This window comes from Salvelinus sp. IW2-2015, linkage group LG1 (assembly GCF_002910315.2).
Source record: "Salvelinus sp. IW2-2015 linkage group LG1, ASM291031v2, whole genome shotgun sequence".
NCBI lineage: Eukaryota > Metazoa > Chordata > Actinopteri > Salmoniformes > Salmonidae > Salvelinus > Salvelinus sp. IW2-2015.
This window is the reverse complement of record NC_036838.1, coordinates 10,800,622-10,825,181: the sequence shown is the minus strand read 5'-3', so window position 1 is coordinate 10,825,181 and position 24,560 is coordinate 10,800,622. Positions and strand designations below refer to the sequence as shown.

General features: G+C 39.8%; 1 protein-coding gene across 1 annotated transcript; it reads left to right on the top strand.

Annotated features, from left to right (window-relative positions):
- Window positions 1-1,504: 1,504 nt before the first annotated feature.
- capn8 (calpain 8) lies at window positions 1,505-23,167 on the top strand. The gene is made up of 21 exons (XM_023983086.3): window positions 1,505-1,827; window positions 2,861-2,930; window positions 4,284-4,402; window positions 4,666-4,799; window positions 7,535-7,703; window positions 7,880-7,963; window positions 8,344-8,429; window positions 10,653-10,727; window positions 10,974-11,134; window positions 14,524-14,693; window positions 15,448-15,459; window positions 15,692-15,903; window positions 16,482-16,518; window positions 16,681-16,746; window positions 16,839-16,896; window positions 18,987-19,051; window positions 19,292-19,360; window positions 19,456-19,534; window positions 21,185-21,301; window positions 21,631-21,689; window positions 21,795-23,167. Exons 1-21 carry the CDS (start codon window positions 1,591-1,593, stop codon window positions 21,816-21,818), a joined length of 2,103 nt encoding a protein of 700 aa, XP_023838854.1. The 5' UTR covers window positions 1,505-1,590; the 3' UTR covers window positions 21,819-23,167.
- The last annotated feature ends 1,393 nt before the right edge of the window (window positions 23,168-24,560 follow it).

Genomic DNA, 24,560 nt, shown 5'->3' with positions numbered 1-24,560 from the left:
TGTCCTAGCCACTCGGTAGCTCACCATATATTAGACGCTTCTAGCCCCTTCTTATTAATGGTATCTGTTGCTTTTATACACGTCTTACTACTCGAAAGTCGTCTTAATTCTCACTCAAAACACTCCTGTGGCAAATTTTTCAAATGGGCATGTTTTGTTTCTAAATGTCTGTGCAAGAGTGAAGGTTTCATCGAGTTGTGAGATAATACTTTTGCACATGTAACACACTGTGGCTGAGGAAAGGGACTACTCCCAATATAAGTGAACCCCAAATCAAAGAGGCGCAAATATGATGAGAACTACATTGATTTGGGGTTCACTTATATATGGAGTAGTGCCTTTCCTCAGCCACAGTGTGTTATATGTGCAAAAGTACTATCTCACAACTCGATGAAACCTTCACTCTTGCACAGACATTTAGAAACAAAACATGCCAATGAGAATTAAGACGTATCCTGCCTGGGCAAATCGTGCTGTTAAGACACTGATTCCCTTTGCAACCATGTACCTATGTGAGAGTGGATTCTCGGCCCTCACTAGCATGACTACTAAATACAGGCACAAACTGTGTGTGGAAAATGATTTAAGACTGAGACTCTCTCCAATACAACCCAACATTGCAGAGTTATGTGCATCCTTTCAAGTGTAACCGATGTGAAATGGCTAGCTAGTTAGCGGTGGTGCGTGCTAATAGCCTTTCAATCGGTGACGTCACTTGCTCTGAGACCTTGAAGTAGTGGTTCCCCTTTCTCTGCAAGGGCTTTTGTGGAGCGATGGGTAACGATGCTTCGTGGGTGACTGTTGTTGATGTGTGCAGAGGGTCCCTGGTTCGCGCCCGGGTCGCGGCGAGGGGACGGACTAAAGTTACACTGTTACACAAGCACACCCTTCTCATTAACCTGTGGTGAGTTATTCACAATTTTCAATGAACATATAAGGTTTTATATGTAATATGGTTAAATAAAGAGCAACATTATTGATTATTATTATTACTTGTATCCTGGTCCTATAAGAGCACTTTGTCACTTCCCACGAGCCGGGGTGTGACAGAAACTCACACTCATTCTTATGTTTAACGAATGTATCGTATAGTGTGTGCATGGCAGGCTTACAATGATGAATGTTTGAAGGGGTACGAGACTGGTCTAGGCTAATAGTAACTAGTCTACTTTGCATAAAAGGGGTCCCTTTGAAGGATCATCAATGTCCACACACGCACGCACGCACGCACGCACACACACACACACACACACACACACACACACACACACACACACACACACACACACAGCACTCCGCTCTTGCTGTTGTCGTATGTCATCTACAATTATCCCCTGGGAACTAATACAGGTCATTGAATTGAATGTGTTCCTCAATATTGCTGAGACTTCTTAGGCCAGTACCTGTATGGGGCAGGCAGCAGATGCCACACCTCCACCTCTGTCATTATAGACTGCAGGTAAATTGACTCCACCCCTTCACATCTACCTCCCCAGTCCCAAAAGCCTTTTAGTATACACACAGAAGCAACTACGGTACAGTTCACACAGTCACACTTCACTCACTGCAGCCATCTGAGTTCACAGCACCATGTCCAGTATAGCTAACCACTTGGCCAGGAGGAAAGCTAGGGAGGAAGGTGAAGGCAACAATGACAATGCCATCCCCTTTAACAAGCAAGACTTCCAGACCCTGAGGAGAGAGTGTCTGGAGAGTGGGAAACTCTTCAGTGACACATCCTTCCCTGCTGATTGGAACTCTCTCGGGTACAATGAGTTGGGTCGCTACTCTTCAAAAACCCGGGGCGTGGAGTGGAAAAGACCAACGGTAAGGACTTTGTCTCAGTGTAAGGAGGATAGCTGTAGGAGGTATATCCACAAGGATGTGGTAGGCTAACCACGTCTCACATGATATTAGCCATTTCTGCTTTAGTGATTTGTTAGATGTGCAGCAACAGAGGCACTTATCAATCTGATTCTTGCTTTGGTTCTTCTTGCAATTTCATCAAGATATATGTATCGAGCTCACAGCATGTCTTCTGGATTAATAACTTGATTCAGGCTTTTGTTTTACTTTGTTTTGGAAGGGCCCATTGTTTTCCCTTCTCTTACTTTCTGTGTGTTTATTAAATATTCTGTGTATTGGGATTGGTCAGGATTTGTTCACAAAAATACATGGATGGACAAAATTTTCTTCCCACAATTGACAGATTAAAATGAAACTATAAATTGAAACAATTAACACCCCAACCCTTCCTCCTCCCAAATAACTTGTGTGTGTCTTTTGACTCCTACTGTCCATGTCACCGGGGTAACCTCCTCATAGCTCAAGTTTCTAAGAAGTTGCAATCAGGCATATAGGGGTGGTGGCAGTCATGAAAGGGACTATGTTATGCCCCAATTACTTATTTTCACAGACAGGTGGAATATATTCAAGCATAGATAGGCTTAATTCTGATTTAGTCAATAACTGAAAATGTGATCTTGGGTGACATTTCTCTAGTCTATGTCTCAAAACTCTTGATTGAAGATTAACCATAGTGCAGGGAATAATTAAGACTGATTGGAAGGCAAATGAAGTCTTGATAAAGAATGTAATTGCAACTCACTGCCTGTATGTGTCCTGGCACCCTGTCTCAAGCATGCAAATTCCATGAACCGTACCTATATTCTGTCACTGTTTTTGCTCTGCCCTTGAAACAAATTCCACTCCATTCAACTCATTTGGTCTTAATGTCAGGAAACAATTCATGCCATCTAGCATCATGTGGAGCAAAGTACCAATTGCTTAGTATTTTTAAATGAACCGAATTCCTCCTATTCATTCTGTTAGTTAAACAACCTATGCATTTTCCAAACAGGAGTTGTGCTCAAACCCTCAGTTCATTGTTGAAGGAGCCACGAGAACTGACATCTGCCAAGGGGCTTTGGGTGAGTTTGACACCTAACCCCCATATGTATATATGTTTGCCATAACATGGGATAAGGTGTGATGAGATTATATTTTATTGTTTGTTTGAAAATGTATTAGCTTTACATATCCAAACGGCACCTTTACTACAGATATGTATTTTGATTAAATCAAAAAATTCTAATAATACATTAAACCACATATTGTCACTAGTTTCCTCCAGACAACATACTGTGGTGTACATCCCAAAGCATGGTTATTAAGGATAAGTTCTCACATACTGTATGTTTATCTGTATTCAATGACAAAGGTGTAGTCATCTAGTCATCAATGGGAATGAAATGGAAGTGGAAACAATTGTGCAAAACCTCTTACATTTCAAATAGTGTCTATACACCTGTTGTATGTGGTAGGTTCCCACTTCCCTTTAGTGTCCCAGAAATGTTCACAAAATGTTACATTAATGTATACGCCTACAGTACACATTAGTGTAATTTGACTACTATACTGCTTCTTGAAGAAATGGTACACCAGGTTCGCCCTTTGTAGTAAACATACACCACCCCTAATTTACACAGACATGGAAGACTCAAGTGTGCAACGCTGAACAAACAAGATTTTATTCACAGCTAGCTACTGATTGGAAATGAAATAGGACACTTATTTGGAGTACAGATTTGACTCAATTTCTATTACAATATAGGGTGGTATGCACCTATTCATATAGTCATGAAGAATTACTCATGCTGACAATGTTTGCTCACTGTTGTGCAATCCCTTTTCTTTGGCTGTTTACTGTTCATGTTTGTACAGTTAACTCTGCCTTGCTTTTACAGTACAGTACTTTGATTTCGCTCTCCAAAATTGATACCCGGAGCTGACATATCTGCAGTCTTAAACTATTCAGCATTTATGTTTCACTATATTGCATCATGTAATATTAGTATTTCATAATATATTAATATAATAATAAGGGATACAAAGCTACCAGTAATTTGCCAAAGTTACCAAAATGTGGTAATGGTAATTAACAGGTAATCTATGGCAATCTATGGTGACTTTGGTAATTTATACTTGAATACTCTACCAAGCCACAGACCCATTTCTTGGTAGCACACTAAAGTATTCAAATGCAATGATTTTACTATTAGCACTTTGAGTGTAAGATATGAAGTGTTTAACAAATTAAGTTATTCAGTAAAGTTGGATTATTACCAAAATAAAAATAAACAAATGAATATCCAGAAGAATCTCAAAGTTCTCTAGAATGTTCCTGGTATATAAAACATTCATAAGAACGTATACACGTTTTGTATTACTTATTTATTATAGAGAGTAAACATATTCTTATTCCCACTGGTGTATGTATACAGGTGACTGTTGGTTGCTGGCAGCCCTAGCCTCTCTTACCTTGGACAAAGACATCTTGGCTCGAGTGGTACCCCCTGGGCAGAGCTTTGAGGAGAATTACGCTGGCATCTTTCACTTCCAGGTGAGCAATGTGTTTTTAGTAGTGATGGATGAGGTTGCTCATAAGTGCTGATTTAAGATCAATTTGGCTTTTTTAACCCCCTTTTTACCTCCAAAAGTTAGGATTGGGGGTGTAGGGTAGATGTTATTGTACACTCAGAGAAATGTTCAACCTTTAATGATTTATTTGTGAAGAGTGGTAAGAAGGAAAAAGTACGTCAAGGGTGAAGCTGAACAGGAAGGGGAAGTCGTGTTCTACCTCTGCTCAGATTTCCTTGTTTACAGTTTTGGCAGTATGGACAGTGGGTGGACGTTGTGATTGACGATAGGCTGCCCACAAGAGAGGGGAAACTGCTGTTTGTTCACTCAGCTGAGGGCTCAGAGTTTTGGAGCGCCCTGCTGGAGAAGGCCTATGCTAAGTGAGTAAACATCATTCACCCGTCATGGTTAGTAACTGGGGTCCTATTCAATCAGAATTGATAACCACACATAAAAACACATTTTCTTACAGTTTGTCTGTTGTTGTCAGTCTATAAATACTTTGCTGTCAGATTTATTTTATTTATTCAAATGTGCATCCCTGCAATTCAAGAAAAATGTGGCTTTGACATATCCCGTAAACCCAGTGACTAGGTTTGATTGAATAGGGCCCAAGGCATTGAACCTGCATAAAGGGAATAACACAAATGACATGGATTTAAATTGAACTGTTCCGAATGAATTACAGAACATTCGCTATGGTATAATATTGATCTGGACCATTGTGGTGACCAGCAGAGGCTTTAGTCATAGAGTGACTGTTGAATAAATATTGAAGTGTACCTGTAGCCACCAGCCACAGCCTAAAATGTAAACATGCCACCAGATTGCTCCCCTCACCTTCTTTACTTACTATGTTTGTTATGCCAGTCCCTATTATGCTCTAATTTGTATCATTTGTCATATCTTTTACAAAATATCCCTGTACAAAAACCTCAACACCTATTGCAGTATTTTGAAAACCTTCTTAGCATGGCTTTTGGTTAGCAATATTATTGCTATTATTTTATTTGAGTTATTTTAGCTTCTTAAAAAAAAGTTATTTTATTGTAAAACAATTCATTTTAAAGAATTAACTATTATTAACCCTCATACTACCGACTGGGGTCATTTTACCGCAGAGGCATATTTATTATCATAGCTCAAAGGTGGTTTATTCAATTCTTAAACTTTTTCCGGACTTTGTCAATAACCTTGTTCTTAATTATAACTTTGGGGTCATTTGGACCCCAGCTAAAACACCTAATTCCACCTGTAATAATTTGATAGATGGGACCTTTATTTGAATCTAGGTTTCTCTGGAGACACAATAAATTATCCATACCACCAGAGGGTGGATTTTACTAAAACACCAAGCAAAATCAGATATTTTTAGAACATTTATTAAGTGAATTACTGTATATGTGGACAACTACAAATAGCTAGGTGTCTGGCTAGACTGTAAACTCTCCTTCCAGACTCATATTAAACATCTCCAAACCAAAATGAAATCATGAATCGGCTTCATATTTCGCAACAAAGCCTCCTTCACTCACGCCGCCAAACATACCCTCGTAAAACTGACTATCCTACCGATCCTCGACTTCGGCGATGTCATTTACAAAATAGCCTCCAACACTCTACTCAGCAAACTGGATGCAGTCAATCACAGTGCCATCCGTTTTGTCTCCAAAGCCCCATATACCACCCACCACTGCGACCTGTATGCTCTCGTCGGCTGGCCCTCGCTACATATTCGTCGCCAGGCCCACTGACTCCAGGTCATCTATAAGACTTTGCTAGGTAAAGCTCCGCCTTATCTCAGCTCACTGGTCACGATAACAACACCCACCCGTAGCACGCGCTCCAGCAGGTATATCTCACTGGTCATCCCCATAGCCAACACCTTCTTTGGCCGCCTTTCCTTCCAGTTCTCTGCTGCCAATGACTGGAACGAATTGCAAAAATCGCTGAAGTTGGAGACTCATATCTCCCTCACTAACTTTAAACATCAGCTATCTGAGCAGCTAACCGATCGCTGCAGCTGTACACAGCCCATCTGTAAATAGCCCATCCAATCTTACCTACCTCATCCCCATATTGTTTTTATTAACTTTTTTTGCTCTTTTGCACACCAGTATTTCTACTTGCACATCATCATCTGCACATCTATCACTCCAGTGTTAATTTGCTAAATTGTAATTACTTCGCTACTATAGCCTATTTACTGCCTTAACTCCTCACGCCATTTGCACACACTGTATATATACTTTTTTCCCCTATTGTGTTATTGACTGTACGTTTGTTTATTCCATATGTAACTCTGTGTTGTTGTTTGTGTCGCACTGCTTTTCTTTATCTTGGCCAGGTCGCAGTTGTAAATCACAACTTGTTCCCAACTGGCCTACCTGGTTAAATAAAGGTGAAATAAAAAAAGTAAAATAGAAATATCATAAACAAGCACTCTTTTCATGAAATAATACAAGTTGGGCATAAACTAATATTTCACAGCCTCTCAAACCTGATTCTGGGGTCCATTCTTCATCGTTGTCATGGTCCTCAAGCTCACTGTCCTCACTACCATAGGGTATGATCCTAACTGCTCGATTAGGCTCCTTTCGCCCATAGAATGTCCCTGTGTCCATTGCCTGTGAATGTCAGGGGATACGTTGGCAATTATTTATTTTTTTACATCAAAATACATGTCTTTCATTGAGGATGATACTGAATTGCCCTGAAAAGTAGCCTAACTGCACAACGTTGCATTGAGGCAAAAAAAAAGTTGCTTAAATGCACAATATTGTCCTGAGACAAAAAATATATATATATACAGTACCAGTCAAAGTTTGGACACACCTACTCATTCAAGGGTTTTTCTTAAGTTTGACTATTTCTACATTGTAGAATAATAGTGAAGACACCAAAAATATGAAATAACACATATGGAATCATGTAGTAACCAAAAAAGTGTTCAATTCAATCACCTGTTTTGTTTGATGTGCGTTTTCTGACAGGTTTTCATGATTAAACAAAGACGGATTCTTACTTTGTTTTTTTCAAGGGATGTGTTGTGTTGATGACATTATATTTGATTTTGATATAACCAAACATAATCAAACTCTTATTTTCTTTGTAGAGTCAACAGTTCCTATGAGGCCTTGTCTGGGGGCTCCACCACAGAAGGCTTTGAGGACTTTACTGGGGGCATCGCTGAGACATATAATCTTAGCAAAGCCCCACAGTACCTGTTCCAAATCATGAAGAAGGCCCTGGGGCTGGGTTCTCTTTTGGGCTGCTCCATTGATGTAAGGGTGTTTTTGATGAGTCATCTTTAAATACATAATATTCCAGTTGTACATTACAAGAACCAAGAAATATATATACATAATTATACATCTGTTTGGATCGGTCCTACATGAATAAATTAGAGTATGCAGTAGCGGTAAACAGTTTTGATATATAGTGTTCTGGGGTACTGTAGATAACAAGTGCGTACGAGACGGAGGCAGTTACTCGTCAGAAGCTGGTGAAGGGGCACGCATACTCAATCACTGCAGCAGAAGAGGTAAGAATAAGCCTTTTCTCAGTACATAAAACTATCAAGGAGAAGTAAAATAAGTTAATATAATGTGTTCAGCCTTTTTAGCAGTTCAATGAGTTGAACTGTTTTAAAAAGACTGCTTTGGTAACATTAAACTTAAATGTTGTCTCTGTAACAATGTCATAAAAAAGACTATGATATTATTAGTAGTATTCTAACTGACATACTATTATTACTATGTCATTTTATGACACGGCACAAAGATCATTTAAAAAATACGTATTTTAGACAACAGATCATGATGCATGACGTTAATAGATGACGTGTGTTTTGCAACAAGATAAGATAGCCAGGTAGCCTCTTGTCAATCGTAACAGGCTGTCTAATTTTCGTGTTGAATGAAGGTACACCTGCATGGGACTCCAGTTGAGCTCGTGAGGATCAGAAACCCCTGGGGTCAGGTGGAGTGGACGGGTGCCTGGAGCGATGAGTGAGTAAATAACTAAATTGGTAGCAGTGTTGAGCAACTTTATTGACGATATAACCATTTCGGATTGTTGTGGCACACACACAACAAACAATTATACAACACTTAATTGCAGGTCTATACAGTGCATTCTGGAAGTATTCAGATCCCTTGACTTTTTCCGCATTTTGTTACATTACAGCCTTGTTCTAAAATTGATTAAATAAAAAAAAAATCCTCATCAATCTAAACACAATACCCCATAATAAAAAAGTGAAAACAGGTTTTCAGAACTTGCTGCAAATGTTTGAAAATTAAAAAACAGAAACGCCTTATTTACATAAGTTTTCAGACCCTTTGCCATGAGCCTCCAAATTGAGCTCAGGTGCATTCTGTTTCCACTGATCAGTCCACCTGTGGTAAAGTCAATTGACTGGACATGATTTGGAAAGGCACACACCTGTCTATATAAGATCCCACAGTTGACAGTGCATGTTAGAACAAAAGCCAAGCCATGAGGTCGAAGGAATTGTCCATAGAGCTCCGAGACAGGATTGTGTCGAGGCACAGATCTGTGGAAGGGTACCAAAAGGGTACCGACCCATAGCAGTCACATCTGTAGCCATGAAGTGCTTTGAAAGTCTGGTCATGGCTCACATCAACACCATTATCCCAGAAACCATAGACCCACTCCAATTTGTATACCGCCCCAACAGATCCACAGATGACGCAATCTCTATTGCACTCCACACTGCCCTTTCCCACCTGGACGAAAGGAACACCTATGTGAGAGAATGCTATTAATTGACTACAGCTCAGCATTCAACACCAATATGCCCTCAAAGCTCATCACTAAGCTAAGGACCCTGGGACGAAACACCTCCCTCGGCAACTGGACTTCCTGACGGGCTGCCCCCAGGTGGTAAGGGTAGGCAACAACACGTCTACCACGCTGACCCTCAACATGGGGGCCCCTCAGGGGTGCGTGCTCAGGCCCCTCCTGTAATCCCTGTTCACTCATGACTGCATGGCCAGGCACGACTCCAACACCATCATTAAGTTTGCAGATGACACAACAGTGGTAGGCCTGATCACCGACAATGATGAGACAGCCTATAGGGAGGAGGTCAGAGACCTGGCCGTGTGGTTCCAGGAAAACAACCTCTCCCTCCACCTGATCAAGACAAAGGAGATGACCAATCGAGAGCATCCTGACCGGTTGCATCACTGCCTGGTATGGCAACTGCTCGGCCTCCGACCGCAAGGCACTACAGAGGGTAGTGTGTACGGCCCAGTACATCACTGGGGCCAAGCTTCCTGCCATCCAGGACCTCTATACCAGGCGGTGTCAGAGGAAGGACCTAAAACCTTTATTTAACTAGGCAAGTCAGTTAAGAACAAATTCTTATTTTCAATGATGGCCTAACCCGACCAAACCTGGACGACGCTGGGCCAATTGTGCGCTGCCCTATGGGACTCCCAATCACGGCCAGATGTGATACAGCCTGGATTCGAAACAGGGAATGCAGTGATGCCTCTTGCACTGAGATGCAGTAACTTAGACCCTGCGCCACTCAGGAGCAGGGTTCTCTCTGCTACCGCACGGCAAGCGCTACCGGAGCGCCAAGTCTAGGTCTAAAAGGCCTCTTAACAGCTTCTACCAAGCCATAAGACTCCTGAACAGCTAATCAAATGGTTACCCAGACTATTTGCATTGCCCCCATCTTTTACGCTGCTGCTACTCTCTGTTTATTATCTTTAACTCTACCTACATGTACATATTACCTCAATTGCCTCTACTAACCGGTGCCCCCGCACATTGACTCTGTACCGGTACCCCCTGTATATAGCCTCACTACTGTTACTTTACTGCTGCTCGTTAATCATTTGTTACTTTATTTTAAAAAATGTTTTAAACGTACTTATCTATTTTTTACTTAACACTTATTTTTCTTAAAACTGCATTGTTGGTTAAGGGGGCTTGTAAGTAAGCATTTCACTGTAAGGTATACACTTGCTGTATTCAGCGCATGTGACAAATCAAATTTGATTTGAAAAGTTAAGGGGTCTGAATACTTTCCAAATGCACTTTAAGCTTTAAAAATGGTGATACTGTGTTGTCAATTTCTGGGAGAAAGCTGTTGGTTAGCCTCCAAGAAAGCATATTTATTTGGTTGTGAAATTCCCTGATTTTGTAATACCACTTGGGGAAGCCACCTGACAAGCTTAAACTCTTTCTCTCATTAGTTCCAGGGAATGGGATGGAGTACGGCCGGAGGAGAAATCCAAGCTAGACCACTCTGCAGAAGATGGAGAGTTTTGGTGAAACTGTTATTTTTTTTCTATTGGTATTGCACTGTATTAAACACCCCAATTATATTGTTTGCTACAGTATAACACTTTCATTAGAACGATATAGTCTAACAGCCGGCATAAAATAACTTTTGATTGTAACATTAAAAAAAGTGTTTATTTCCATTCTTGTCTCTTTCAAATGTCATACATAAAATATATATTCCTTTATATTTTATGTGCATGGTACCAACCTACTCCTTGTTCCTTATCCAGGATGGCCTACTCCGATTTCCTAAGGCAGTACTCCAAGCTGGAGATCTGCAACCTAACTCCAGACACGCTGGTCAGTGATGAAGTGGGTCGCTGGAACCACTACCAGTTTGAGGGGATGTGGAGGGTAGGCTCTACCGCTGGAGGATGCAGGAACAATGCAGGTACAGTACCTGTCAATCTCTAATAATATAACATTACATCCAGTAGGTATTAAAACTACTTGTAAGAGATTTTGTGCTGCTTGCCTATTTGCACTAATCCTATCTGCAATATTCATGGACAGCTGATGAGTTATATTATGGTTACCGTTATGGTAAGAGCAGTTCTTAATTTGTAAATCGGAAGGTTCCAGAACAAAAAGTGAGTGCAAGAGTGGGGTGACCTGGGGAGTTCTGTGGTACCGGAATGCATTAAAAAAACGTTATAATAAACCATTGCATTCATAGCATCGCATTTGCGTCGGGGCATAGAGCAGTAGAGTAGAGGCACTTACAGAAGTTGCACACATGGAGAACATTTTTAGTATTCTAGGGTCCAGGAAAAATGTGGCATTTTATAAACGCATTTCATGCAATTCTAAGTTATTTTACATAACTGGAGACTTCGGCAGAATATTTTTTAATACCACTAAAAATAATAGAAATGGCAGGCTGACACTGACACTGACAAACAGAAAATATGAGATAAATAGAAACGACCTTGTCTTGAATCCATCAATAGCCTAGGCCCAGGTGTATGGAGACACATATCGTAGGCTACGATATGAAGAGGAAATTATTGCCCTAAAAATGCTTTCCAGTTTCACTGACTCACCCAATGATGTGCAGCTCACTTGCTGGTGATGGCCGATGCGCTCATGCCAAAAGCCTATCTCTCTCTTTTTTGTAAAACAATATTTGGAAGTTGATCAAATATTTTGGTAACCTACAGCATAGTCTTCTCTTTTCAGCAGTAGACATTTGCTTTACAACCTGTGTTTTCCCTCAATTTAAAATATTGTGAAACCTTTAAACAGGTCAACATTTATAAAGCCGCGGGGCCAGAAAGATGACCAGGACGTGTACTCAAAGCATGCACGGACCAACTGGCAAGTGTCTTCACTGACATTTTCAACCGCTCCCTGACCCAGTCTGTAATATGTAATACCTACATGTTTCAAGCAGACCACCATAGTCCCTGTGCCCAAGGAAGCAAAGGTAACCTGCCTAAATGATTACTGCCCTGTAGCACTCACGTTGGTTGCAATGAAGTGCTTTGAAAGGTTGGTCATGGCTCACATCAACAGCATCCTCCCGGATACCATAGACCAACTTCAAATCGCATACCGCCCCAATAGATCCACAGATGACACAATCTCAATCACACTCCACACTGCCCTTTCCCACCTGGACAAAAGGAACACCTATGTGAGAATGCTGTTCATTGACTACAGCTCAGAGTTCAACACCAGAGTACCCACAAAGCTCATCACTGAGCTAACTGGATCCTGGACTTCCTGACGGGCCTCCCCAAGGTGGTAAGGGTAGGCAACAACACATCTGCCATGCTGATCCTCAACACTGGGGCCCCTCAGGGGTATGTGCTTAGTCCCCTCCTGTACTCCCTGTTCACCCATGACTGCAAGGCCAAACACGACTCCAACACCAAACACGACTCCAACACCATCATTAAGGTTGCTGACGACACAACACTGGCAGGCCTGATCACCGACAATGATGAGACAGCCTATAACAACCTCTCCCTCAATGTGAGCAAGACAAAGGGGCTGATCGTGAACTACAGGAAAAGGCGGGCCGAACAGGCCCCCATTAACATTGATGGGGCTGTAGCGGAGCGGGTCGAGAGTTTCAAGTTCCTTGGTGTCCACATCACCAACAAACTATCATGGGTCCCCAGATCCTCAAAAAGTTCTACAGCTGCACCATCGAGAGCATCCTGACCGGTTGCATCACTGCCTGGTGTGGTAACTGCTCGGCATCTGACCGAAAGGTGCTACAGAGGGTAGTGCGTACGGCCCTGTACATTTGGTTTTTACACTGCTGCTACCCGCTGTTTATTATCTATGGATAGTTACTTCACCCCTACCTACTTGTACAAATTACCTCGACTAACCTGTACCCCCACACATTGACTCGGTACCCCCTGTATATAGCCTTGTTATTGTTATTTTATTTTGTTACTTTTTACTTTAGTTTATTTGGTAAATATTTTCTTCACTCTATTCAGCGCATATGACAAATAAAGTTTGATTTGATTTGATTTGAAAGGCTTGTTTTGTCTGCATGGTGTTTTTTCACTGACAGATTTTCCCCAGTCAGGAACATGCGGTTACAATCCACAGCTAGGCTATTTAAAAAAAAAATTCTATTGATCCTCTGTGGCTAAAGTATAGACGTTATCGTTGTGTAGTAGGCTATTCTGAACGATTTCATTTATTTCTGAACAGACAGCAGTAATTCTGAAGCTTTGGCAAATGTATTTCAATGTATAAGGGGTGCTGCAGTTCCTTCAGAACCCTTCGCGTGGCGATGATTCTATAAGGAAATAAATTATGACATGCAACGCTAGAGAGATGAGAGTTGCAGGCTCATTCATGTCTATCAGAGCAGCGAGGGATCATAGAAAGTGAATCTCATTCTACCTATGTGAGAGATACTGGCGCGCTTCTCACACAGCCACGTCTGCGCGTTGGTCTCAAACATAGGTTACAATGTTGCGAAAACCATAAACCCGGGCCGGCCCAACCGAAATCAACTCTTAGAATATTATGGACCGGCGGAAAATCAACCTTTTCACATTACGTTCTTTTGTGGGGGCATGAGAATGAACGAATAGGCAACTCGAATGAACTTTGATCGCTTTTATTTGAATTTTTACATTGCAAAAAGGTGAAAGAAAATAAATTCATGCCACGAGAGGTACGGGATTCAGCCAAATAGTTCCCGGAAGAAAAACTCCAAAACGGAGAGGCTCAAATTAAGCACTGGGTTAGAGTAAAAAGGGTATAGTGTTCAGGGTAGCCATGTCCACGATTTTCCGGCAAAATGTTGCTAGTGAAAATGTATTGGTCATGGGTTGCGGGTTTTTGGTCTACTTCTAAATTGCACTGCGGCCACCATGGCATTTCTCTTATTTTTTGAATCTATTAATTTCACTGTGACCTACTGCTTCTGATTATCAGACAATGAGGCAGGCTGTTGCTGAGTGAGTGTGTGGGCCAGAGGAGTGTGTGTGTATGTGTGTGTTGAGACGAGCGCTGCAGCAGGCAGCTAAATCACGGGAGTGACAGGAAAGCAGCACGCGCGCTTACGCACGCCATGACAAGTGATGTGAGAACGAGGAACTAACAGCACTAGCTAGCTAATATGGAGACACTTATTCGATACATGTGGCAACTCCTCTCTTGAGGCTAGCTTTCAGGCCTTTTGGGCAGGTTTTGAGTGGTCATAGACTGGACATTGTAGCTAAACCTAGCAACTCTGATAGTGTTGCCTCGATTAATCACTAATCTTCTTTTCACAAATCTTTTTTCTCACCCATTTCTCTGCAGCCACATTCTGCTCTAACCCCCAGTTTGCCATTAAATTGGATGATGTGGATGATGACCCTCTTGATGGCAAGAATGGCTGCACCTTCTTGGTGGGCCTCATGCAAAAAGACGGCCGCAAAGAGAGGAGGTTCAGCCGGGACCTCAACACCATTGGCTTTTCAATATACCAGGTGCAACATCACCACCGCAGAGTGAATTTATCCACTTAATCCATAACTGGCCAACCCTCCACCTGGGTATGCAGGCTTTTGTTCCAGCCCTGCCTTATAGTGCCAATGCAGCCATTTCTATCTCAATATTAAATCATTTCTGGGTAACAATGATGTACCTTAGTGTAATATTTTTCCATTAAAATTGTCAAAAAGAAACAAACAGCTTTTTTTGAAAAAAAAACTACTTCACTAGCAAGACTTTTGCTAGGACTGTCTGAGAGTGGTCTGAGTGAGGGGCCTAATGGGAGGGATATGTAACCTGAAAACGAGCTGTTATCGGTAGAGAGGTTTGGAACTCTCTTTGTTATTGGTCTATAAACTTACACCGCCTGGTGATGTCACCAGGTAAGCCAAAACTCCACCCATGCAAAACCTGCTAATTAGAAGGTCCTGTTAAAATTGTTTTTTCAACCAGCAACTATCAGAAAATAACACTGATCATATTTGTTTTACACTTTTACCGTGTTAGTTTAATCAGCTGTTGTACAATAAGATACAAAACACAGAAAAAACAGAATTTCTACAAATCAGCTGTTTATGATATCCTGAATTCGCTGAATCAGGTGTTTTAGAGCAGGTCTGGAGCAAATGCATGCATACCCAGTATCTCTCCGAGAGGAGAGTTGGCTACCCCTGACTTAATCCATTTTAAAATAAAATTGTCAAATCTGTTAATATTCTGATGTTTGTTTTGTTTTTGTTTGTTTTCCAGGTTCCTGATGAGGTATGTATGGTACATAAACACATACAAAGAAAGAAACTCAAACATAATTATAGATACAGTATAAGGCCATTTTCATGCTGATCTGTTCATATCACATTCTCAACTTATGAGCCAAAATATGAGTACAGTGTCTAATGCACAAAAAGTAAGGTAATATGTTGTTTGAAACCAATGTATAATGCCACAATGTAGACTACAGTAAAAAGGCCCTATCCTCTGTGTTTGATGGCAGTATAAGGGCCGCACCAACATCCACCTGGGCCCAGATGTGCTGCTGAGACAGAAGTCTGTGGCAATGAGCAATACCTTCATCAACCTGCGGGAGATCTGTGACCGCTTCACGCTGCCCCCCGGGGAGTACGTCATCATCCCCTCCACGTTTGAGCCGCACAAGAAGGGCAGCTTCCTCTTGAGAGTCTTCTCCGAGAAGCATGCTGCCACCAGGTGGGGCCCGCGTTTATAAAGAGGTTATACAGCCTGCAATAGAGTGGGACTTTACCATTTTTATAGTGATTATTTGAAATCAATTATTAAGCCTTTCTAAATGTTGCAAAGTCGTAAGGCATGTGAATAGATCCATATGTGTCTTATTGTTTTATTAACATTCTTGGTTTTATGTTTCTAGATGCTGTTGTGAACACTGTAACGTTTTATATAATGTAGGACTATGTAGTAAACACGGTAGTGTTTAAAAAAAATAATGTAGGCCTATATAGCAAATGGGAATCCACTTGTGCTGACAATTTTTTTTATGGTGCGGCTGGGTAAGATGATTCAGGAGGGCGGTCACGTGAGTTTGTGAGGCAGAGGTCCTGGGTTCGAGCCTCGGTATGAGCCGAATCAGGAGGAAGTGGTACTCGCTAAGGAAGCAACGTGACATTATTTACACTTATATGAGTTCGATCATACATTTGAAAATGTAGCTTTGTTACCAGGGCACAATGACAAACACATGTAAAAACTTGACGCGTTTATCATATGGTGTATGTTATATGTATATCTTTGTATGTGTTTTGTTGCAGTCCAATGGAAGAGGATATCAGTGTGGAAGTTGATGAGGTACATCATAGTTATTTCTTGTCTTTTGATCTCAACATCTTCCAACACAATTTTGTTTTTATGCTTCCTGATGTATGTTTCCGGCTGCAAATTCCAAGTGCAACATAATATTTAAACAGAGATTTATGAATGTTTTTTTATTTATTCTTTTACCCTTTCTAGCCTGATATTACAGAGGGTGATGTGGATCCCTACTTCAAACGTCTATTCTCGCAGATTGCTGGAAGCGTATGTATTTCTATATTATTTTTGTTCTTTATTTACATCAGTCACATAACAATCTTATTTTCCTTTCTAATATATTAATTTAATCTTGACAGGATTCCGAAGTTTCTGCCTTTGAACTTCAAAAGATTTTAAACAGAGTGGTGACTCAGAGTGAGTAAAGGAGATGTATATACATTGTGATGCATCATCTGTGATGAGATACAGTGGGTCTATATTTACGAACATTAGACAAAGTTTAAATTTAAACTTTTTCTCCATCCCAATTAAAATTGTTGACGTAGTTGCACGTGATAAAACGCTATATTTTTGTTGTTCCCATTACATAACTTGGCACATTTAACCCTATGCTAACCTGACCAGGTGGCAGTGATTATGTCCGGTCACAAATTCCTCATCAGCCAATTACAAATGTTGACGTAGGTGGACGTGATTGAACACTTTTTCATGAAAATGTTCATAACAGAAGTTTAAAAAAAAATGTGTTTTACTAACAAACACGCAAAATCGCAACTAAACGATAAGCTCACAGTGTAGCGAGCTTGGCTCCTGGGTAATTTTCGCCGTTTGCGGCAAGTTTGAATCCCCAGAGAGTTTTTTCCTTTGAAATGTAGAATTACATTTATTGTGATAGTGTGTTCCAAAGTACGGCCAAAACCTTATTAAATATATTTGTAATCTTCATTTACGAGGAGCTTCTTGGAGTCCCTATTGCAGACCAACGTGTAAGCTACTGCTACAGTGGTGTAACGTTAACGTTAGTGCTGCCGGTGTGCACCGAAGCGACGCTTCTCAGAATGGTGCTTGTTTAATAAAGTTTAGATCAAAGCTGAATCAATGTCTCGCAAGATCATCCAAAGTAACTGTCCAGTGATTCCAGATTTCTATGAAATATGACCTCTATTTACTTACAATATGAGTGAAAAAGTTTTTCTTCCTAAAATTGGTAAATAAGTATTTTAAAAAGCAGCTTTTCTGTGTTGGAATGGTGTAGGTGTACACCAACAAAAGAATGGTATGGGTGTATACTGGTCATTAAAAATATTTATCAGAGTAGACCGCTGATTGGCCAGTTTATCCTTCTCAGGAGTATGACATCATACTCTATGACGAAATAGCAAGCATTTTTGAAAGTGTTTTTGAGATACATGTTTGAGGTGGGGGGGTTTTCTCTCCAGTTTATGCTTTGGCCACAAATACGAGTATAGGACGAGTCAACAACATTATTTGGGTATGAGTTAAAAGAATATGAACTTTTAAAAGTGAGATTATCACTGGACACTTAACTTCAAGGATGAATTAGTATTCTATATAGGCCTAGCATACCGAATATACCGAACATAATAGCATAGTATAACATTACTGTTAGACCAAAACGTCTTAATTTCTTATGTAGGCTACACTTACAACGTTTTACATGCATTATAATCATCCATTTCATCGCCTATTTGAATCGATCATCGAGGACCAGCAGAGAACAGTTTTTTCCTTAACAAAAAAACTTGACACGAGTGGGCCTCGAACCAACTGATACTGTACCCCACAGATTCACAGTTAACCGGTTTAGCATGTATGCCACCTGGCAGTGATTGTAATGGAGTTACATGACAGCTATTTAACAAGACCATAAGGCTCTTAGACTTTATTATTATTATTTTTTTTACAATGTACGATAAACTGAAACGTTGTGTAGACCTCCTTTATCTTTTTCCTGTAAAAACACATGGATGTGTGTGAAACAGATAAGCAAAAACGTGTGATTTTTTTCAAAAATGCAAAAAAAAACATGCCTTTTTAATTTTGTCTAACGTTAGAAGCTAGTAGCCTAGTCAAGGATGCGTCATGCAATATTGGGACACTACACTTTACAGACCAAGTGAAACAAAAGTAAACCTTTCATTTGGAGGTTTAAAATATCCCTCTGGTGGCCAAATTGACCTATTTTAAGAAACACTAAATATGCCAGGTTATCTTATTGGAACCGTTGGGCCAGTAACTGAATGGTCACTGCTTTGAATCCTTGAGCCAACTCGGTAAAAAATCTGTTGATGTTCCCTTAAGTTGGTCTGGATAACTGACTAAAATGCACATGTAGTATTGTATCACGTGCAACAAAATTTTTGAATTGGCTGATGTGCATTTTGAGACAGATAAAATGTAAACTTAAATATTCACCAGTATGGACCCAGTATGTGTTAACAGTACGGTATATTAGCTTTACTTTTTGCCACTCTGTTTTCAAGGATCTCACGTAAAAACTGATGGATTTAGCCTCGAGACCTGTCGTCACATCATCAGTCTGTTGGATGTATCCTTTCCTACAGTAGCATTCTCGATATGATATGGAAAAATACACATTTTACTTTTCAACATGTGGTATTAGGAAATTGTTCCTGTGTGGCACAGTTGGTAGAGCATGGCTTTTGCAACGCCAAAGTCGTGGGCTCGGTTCCCACAGGTGAAAATGTATGCACGCACTACTGAAAGCCGCTTTGAATAAAAGTGTCTGCTAACTGGCATATATTATATCTGCCTTGACCACAATCAGATGGATGGCAATGCAAAGTTGGGCCTGGTTGAGTTCCATACTTTGTGGACTAAGATCCAGAAGTATTTGGTAAGATTAAAGGCAGAGACTGTGCTGAGTGTACAGTATTGAAACTGGTATTATTACTGGTATTTGAGTCTGTCAATAATTTTGATGTCCTATAGGAAATCTTCAAAAGTCACGACTCTGACAACTCTGGCACGATCAGCACCCACGAGATGAGGGGGGCGTTGTCTGAAGCAGGTATTGTTAAGAAACATTGACTTATTTAACCATTTCATGTATAAAACATGCTCTTTCCATGACACAGACTGACCAGGTGAATCCAGGTGAAAGCTATGATCTCTTATTGATTGATGTCACTTGTTAAATCCACTTCAATCAGTGTATGTAGATGAAGGGGAAGAAACAGTTTAAAGAAGGATTGTGTATGTGTGCCATTCAGAGGGTGAATGGGCAAGAAAAAAGATTTACAGTAGTTGCCAGTAGGGCTATGGTAGTAGCTGCAGGCGCCATGGCCGCGGGAACATGTTTTGGGGGTATTTTTCTCCCCACTCTGCTGACAACAAATTTTCTCTGCTCATACAGGAGTAATAAAGGCCTACTGCACTAAATGTGATTTTTTTTCTCCCATTATTATTATAATTTAAAAAAAATATATAAATTATTGTAATTTATCATGGGTGCTCAGCACCCCTACCCGTGGCTATGCCAGGCGCACCGGTTTGAATGTGTCAAGAACTGCACGCTGCTGGGTTTTTCATGCTCAACAGTTTCCCGTGTGTATCATGAATGGTCCACCACCCAAAGGATATCCAGCAAACTTGACACAACTGTGGGAAGCATTGGAGTAAACATGGGTCAGCATCCCTGTGGAATGCTTTCGACACCTTGTAGAGTCCATGCCCTGACATATTGAGTCTGTTCTGAGGGAAAAAAGGGGTGCAATTCAATATTAGGAAAGTCTTCTTAATGTTTTGTACTCAGTGTAGTTAAACAGAAGAGTATTAGAAATCTATCTACGTGTGGGCCTCTTGAGTGGCGCAATGGTCTAAGGCACTGCATCACAGTGTTGAGGCGTCACTACAGACCCGGGTTCGATCCCAGGCTGTGTCATAGCCAGCCGTGACCGGGAGTCCCATAGGGCGGTGGACAATTCGGGGCGCCTGTAAGCCTGTAAGACTTCAGCTGAACAGAGTTTCCTCTGACACATTGGTGCAGCTGGCTTCCGGCTTAAGCAAGCAAATCTTAAGAAGCATTGTGGCTTGGCAAGTGATGTTTCGGAAGACACATGACTTGACCTTTGCCTCTCCCTTTGGGGAGTTGCAGCGATGAGACAAAATAACTACCAATTGGAGAGAAAAAGGGGGTAAAATTACATTTAAAAAATACATCTACCTTCATGTAATGGAGTATTGCACTGCAGGAAAACATTGCCAACTGTACACTAGCACAGACATATCAGGGTCAATAGAACAAATAGCATCATCACAACAGTTTATGGAGAACTTCTTTGTAAAGTTCTCCTTTATGGAGAACTTATTTAAAACACATTTAAAGGGATATTGCCAATTAGTGGTAGTTTCGCATGCTAGTTGCTTGTGTATGCTATCTCGCAGTATCCCTTTAAAGTCACATTAATGCGGCTACCACTTACTTACTGTAAGTAACACCACAAGTACTACTACCACAACACTCTTACTATTGTAATATTATCAATTCAAATGCATTTGTTTGTTAACAGCAAATATTTATTAGAATGCAGCATCACGCTGGTTCATTTACCCCCATGTCACAACATTTACATGGGTCAGTCCATAACTAATTGTTGTATTAGGACTTTGGTTGAAATGCTGGGCCAGGTTTTTATTATTATGTTTATTATTGTTGCAGGATTTCAGCTTAACAGCGAGGTGCTCCAGCTAATTGTGTCCCGCTACGCTAACTCAGAGTACTCCATGGATTTTGACTGCTTCATGGGCTGCCTGATACGACTGGAAATGCTATTTAGTGAGTGGTTCTTAACTTCATAATGTCTTCTAATAGAGGTGGTTCCAATGAGTCAATCCAGAGCATGGTGCTTGCATCTCTGGATATTGTACACTATAAATTGCCTTGGATAAAAGTGTCTGTTCCATGACCATTATTATTATCATTCTTTAAAAAAAAAAACTATCTGGGGAAAGCCCATGAACTGAGTGTGCACAGGATATTGTTTTAAATTAACATTTATAAAGTTACTACAATCAAATTAAAGGTATTAGCAATACCTGTTATGGGCAGGCAGATTCTCAGAGATAGAATCACGTTGTATTTATCTCTCTCTCTCGCTCTACTAGAAATGTTCAAAACGCTTGACAAACAGGACAGTGGGAAGATCGAATTGGATGCATTGCAGGTATGTCTTCACATCTAACCGTTAATTCATTTATTTAATAAATATTTTCCTGGAATTGTTTCCAAGCAATTCTGAACGATTTGTGTTTGTGTTCATGTTTTTCAGTGGGTCTGCCTGGGCCTCAATTAAGATTCCAGAGATTATAATCTACTACAGGGACAGATGAAGACATACAACTCAATTGTGTTGGACTCTACAGCTACGATTTCTCAATGTGTTATTTTACTGTTGCTTTTATTGAATTAGAATTGGACAAAATACTTTATAGGGCTCTTGTCTACAGTAGCCTATGGATCACTCTACACCAGGGTTGGGGTCAATCAGATTAAAAAAATATTTTACCATAAGACATATTGAGACCTAGGTCGCTTTTTCAAATGTGCCCTGCACAATACAACAAAAAATATACACATTATGGGAAGCACAAGTAAAACATCACAAATCACACAGAAAAACAGTTACATTCCTACAAAATTAAGTCCCCAATCAATACTCTAAACTGCCCGAACAGCACCAAAATATTAAGATGAAATGTATTTTGTCCCAGCAGCACGGTGCTTTAAAAGTAAAACGCAGATATTCCTAGCTTGGTGGAGACCCTAGGAACCTCAAGATCTAACCAATCCTGTGAACAAGTTAGGCAACTCATGTGTCTATACTTCAACAGCAAAGTTAGATCATTTGGAAGTTTATGAAATGGGGCCGTGTAAACGAAAACGGAGTAATGTAGAGATCTACGGATCTTTAGCGAAGTCCAGCCAACCTATTGATACAGTCTGCAGTGATGAGTATCACAACTGTCACCTGTAACAAACCGAAGGGCACAATGGTAGATGGCATCCAAAGAACCATCTAATGAGGGAACATGTAGTTCCTCAAACATTCTTACTAGAGTACAAAAACATGGATTTTGTTTTGCCCGTACATATAATTAACTTCAACTCACAATTGAAATTTGAATTGAGACATGAAAAGTTTCATGCATATTACTAAAAGCATCTGCCACTAGCCATATCACTCCAAAAATGTAATATAACATTTAAAATAATAACTTGATTATCACTTAAATATGTTTTTTTTATGTTTCGTTTTTTAGATGTTAGGTTGTTACTATATTCATGATATTCAGTGAGGTCCAATGGTATTAGGACTGTGACAATTTGTTTTGTTTTGAAATTATACAATGACTATGAGGTTAAAGTGCAGACTGTCAGCTTTAATTTGAGGGTATTTTCATCCATATCAGGTGAACTGTTAAGAAAGTACATCACTTGTAGGGGACCAAAAGTATTGGGACAAATTCACTTATACTGTATGTGTATTAAAGTAGTCACAAGTTTAGTATCAGTCCCATATTCCTAGCACGCAATGATTACATCAAGCTTATGACTCCACAAACTTGTTGGATGCATTTGCTGTATGTTTTGGTTGTGTTTCAGATTATTTTGTGCCCAATAGAAATTAATGGTAAATAAGGTATTGTGTCATTTGAGTCACTTTTATTGTAAATAAGAATATAATATGTTCCTAAACACTTCTACATTAATGTGGATGCTACCATGATTAAAGATAGGGAATAATGATGAGTGAGAAAGTTACAGATGCACAAATACAGACATGCTAACCTCTCACCATTACAATAAGGAGGTTAGCATTTTTGGGGGGTATGATATTTGTGCGTCTGTAATTTTCTCACTCATTATTCCCTATTCATTAAGGACCATCCTTAAATCATGACTATTCATTATTCACGATTCATTCAGAACTATCTGTAATCATGATAGTATCCACATTAATATAGAATACAGACGCACACGTATCCCCCCCAAAATGCTAACCTCCCCTGTTATTGTAATGATGAGAGGTTAGCATGTCTTGAGGGTATGATATTTGTGCGTCTAACTTTCTCACTCGTCATTATTCACAATTCATTCAGGACTATCCGTAATCATGGTAGCAGTCACATTAATGTAGAAGTGTTTAGATACATATTATATTCTTATTTACAATAAAAGTGACTCCAAAAAGAGACAATACGTTATTGACCATTCATTTCTATTGACTATGTACAAAAAGTGCTGTAATTTATCAACGCTTATCACCCGATATGGATGAAAATACCCTCAAATTAAAGCTGATAGCACTTTAACCTCATAGTCAGTGTATAATTTCAAATCCAAAGTGCTGGAGTACAGTGCCCAAAAAACAAAATGTGTCACTGTCCCAAAACGTTTGTAGCTCACTGTATCACAACCACTTGTGCATTATTGCTTAATTATAGACAGCCTACAAAATTACCTTAGACTATTTAGACAAAGACTACTGCAATTCTTAGGATAATTTTTTACATAGTATAACAATATATAATTTAAATTATATAGTGATGTATAGAATAAATAAGACATTTTAATTTCATTCAATTCAGTTTCCTTTCATTCCAATTCAAATTCTACATATAGCCTTATTCAAATTCAAGAATTCAATTGGAATTAAAGCGCAATTATAAAATCTATTCTGCATCAAATATCGCTCTAGTGCTATACTCATACATATGATTTAATTGCACGTGTCATTACCGGAACAGAATTAGAAATAAATTTGTACACTGCAAATTGACTGATATACATATATAGATTTCCTAAAATAAAATCACTTAGAGCGGATTTCCTGGTGATTTAACAGTCTTTTCTGTCCAACAACAAATTATTTTACACAGTATATATATATATATATATATATATATATATACAGTGGGGAGAACAAGTATTTGATACACTGCCGATTTTGCAGGTTTTCCTACTTACAAAGCATGTAGAGGTCTGTAATTTTTATCATAGGTACACTTCAACTGTGAGAGACGGAATCTAAAAC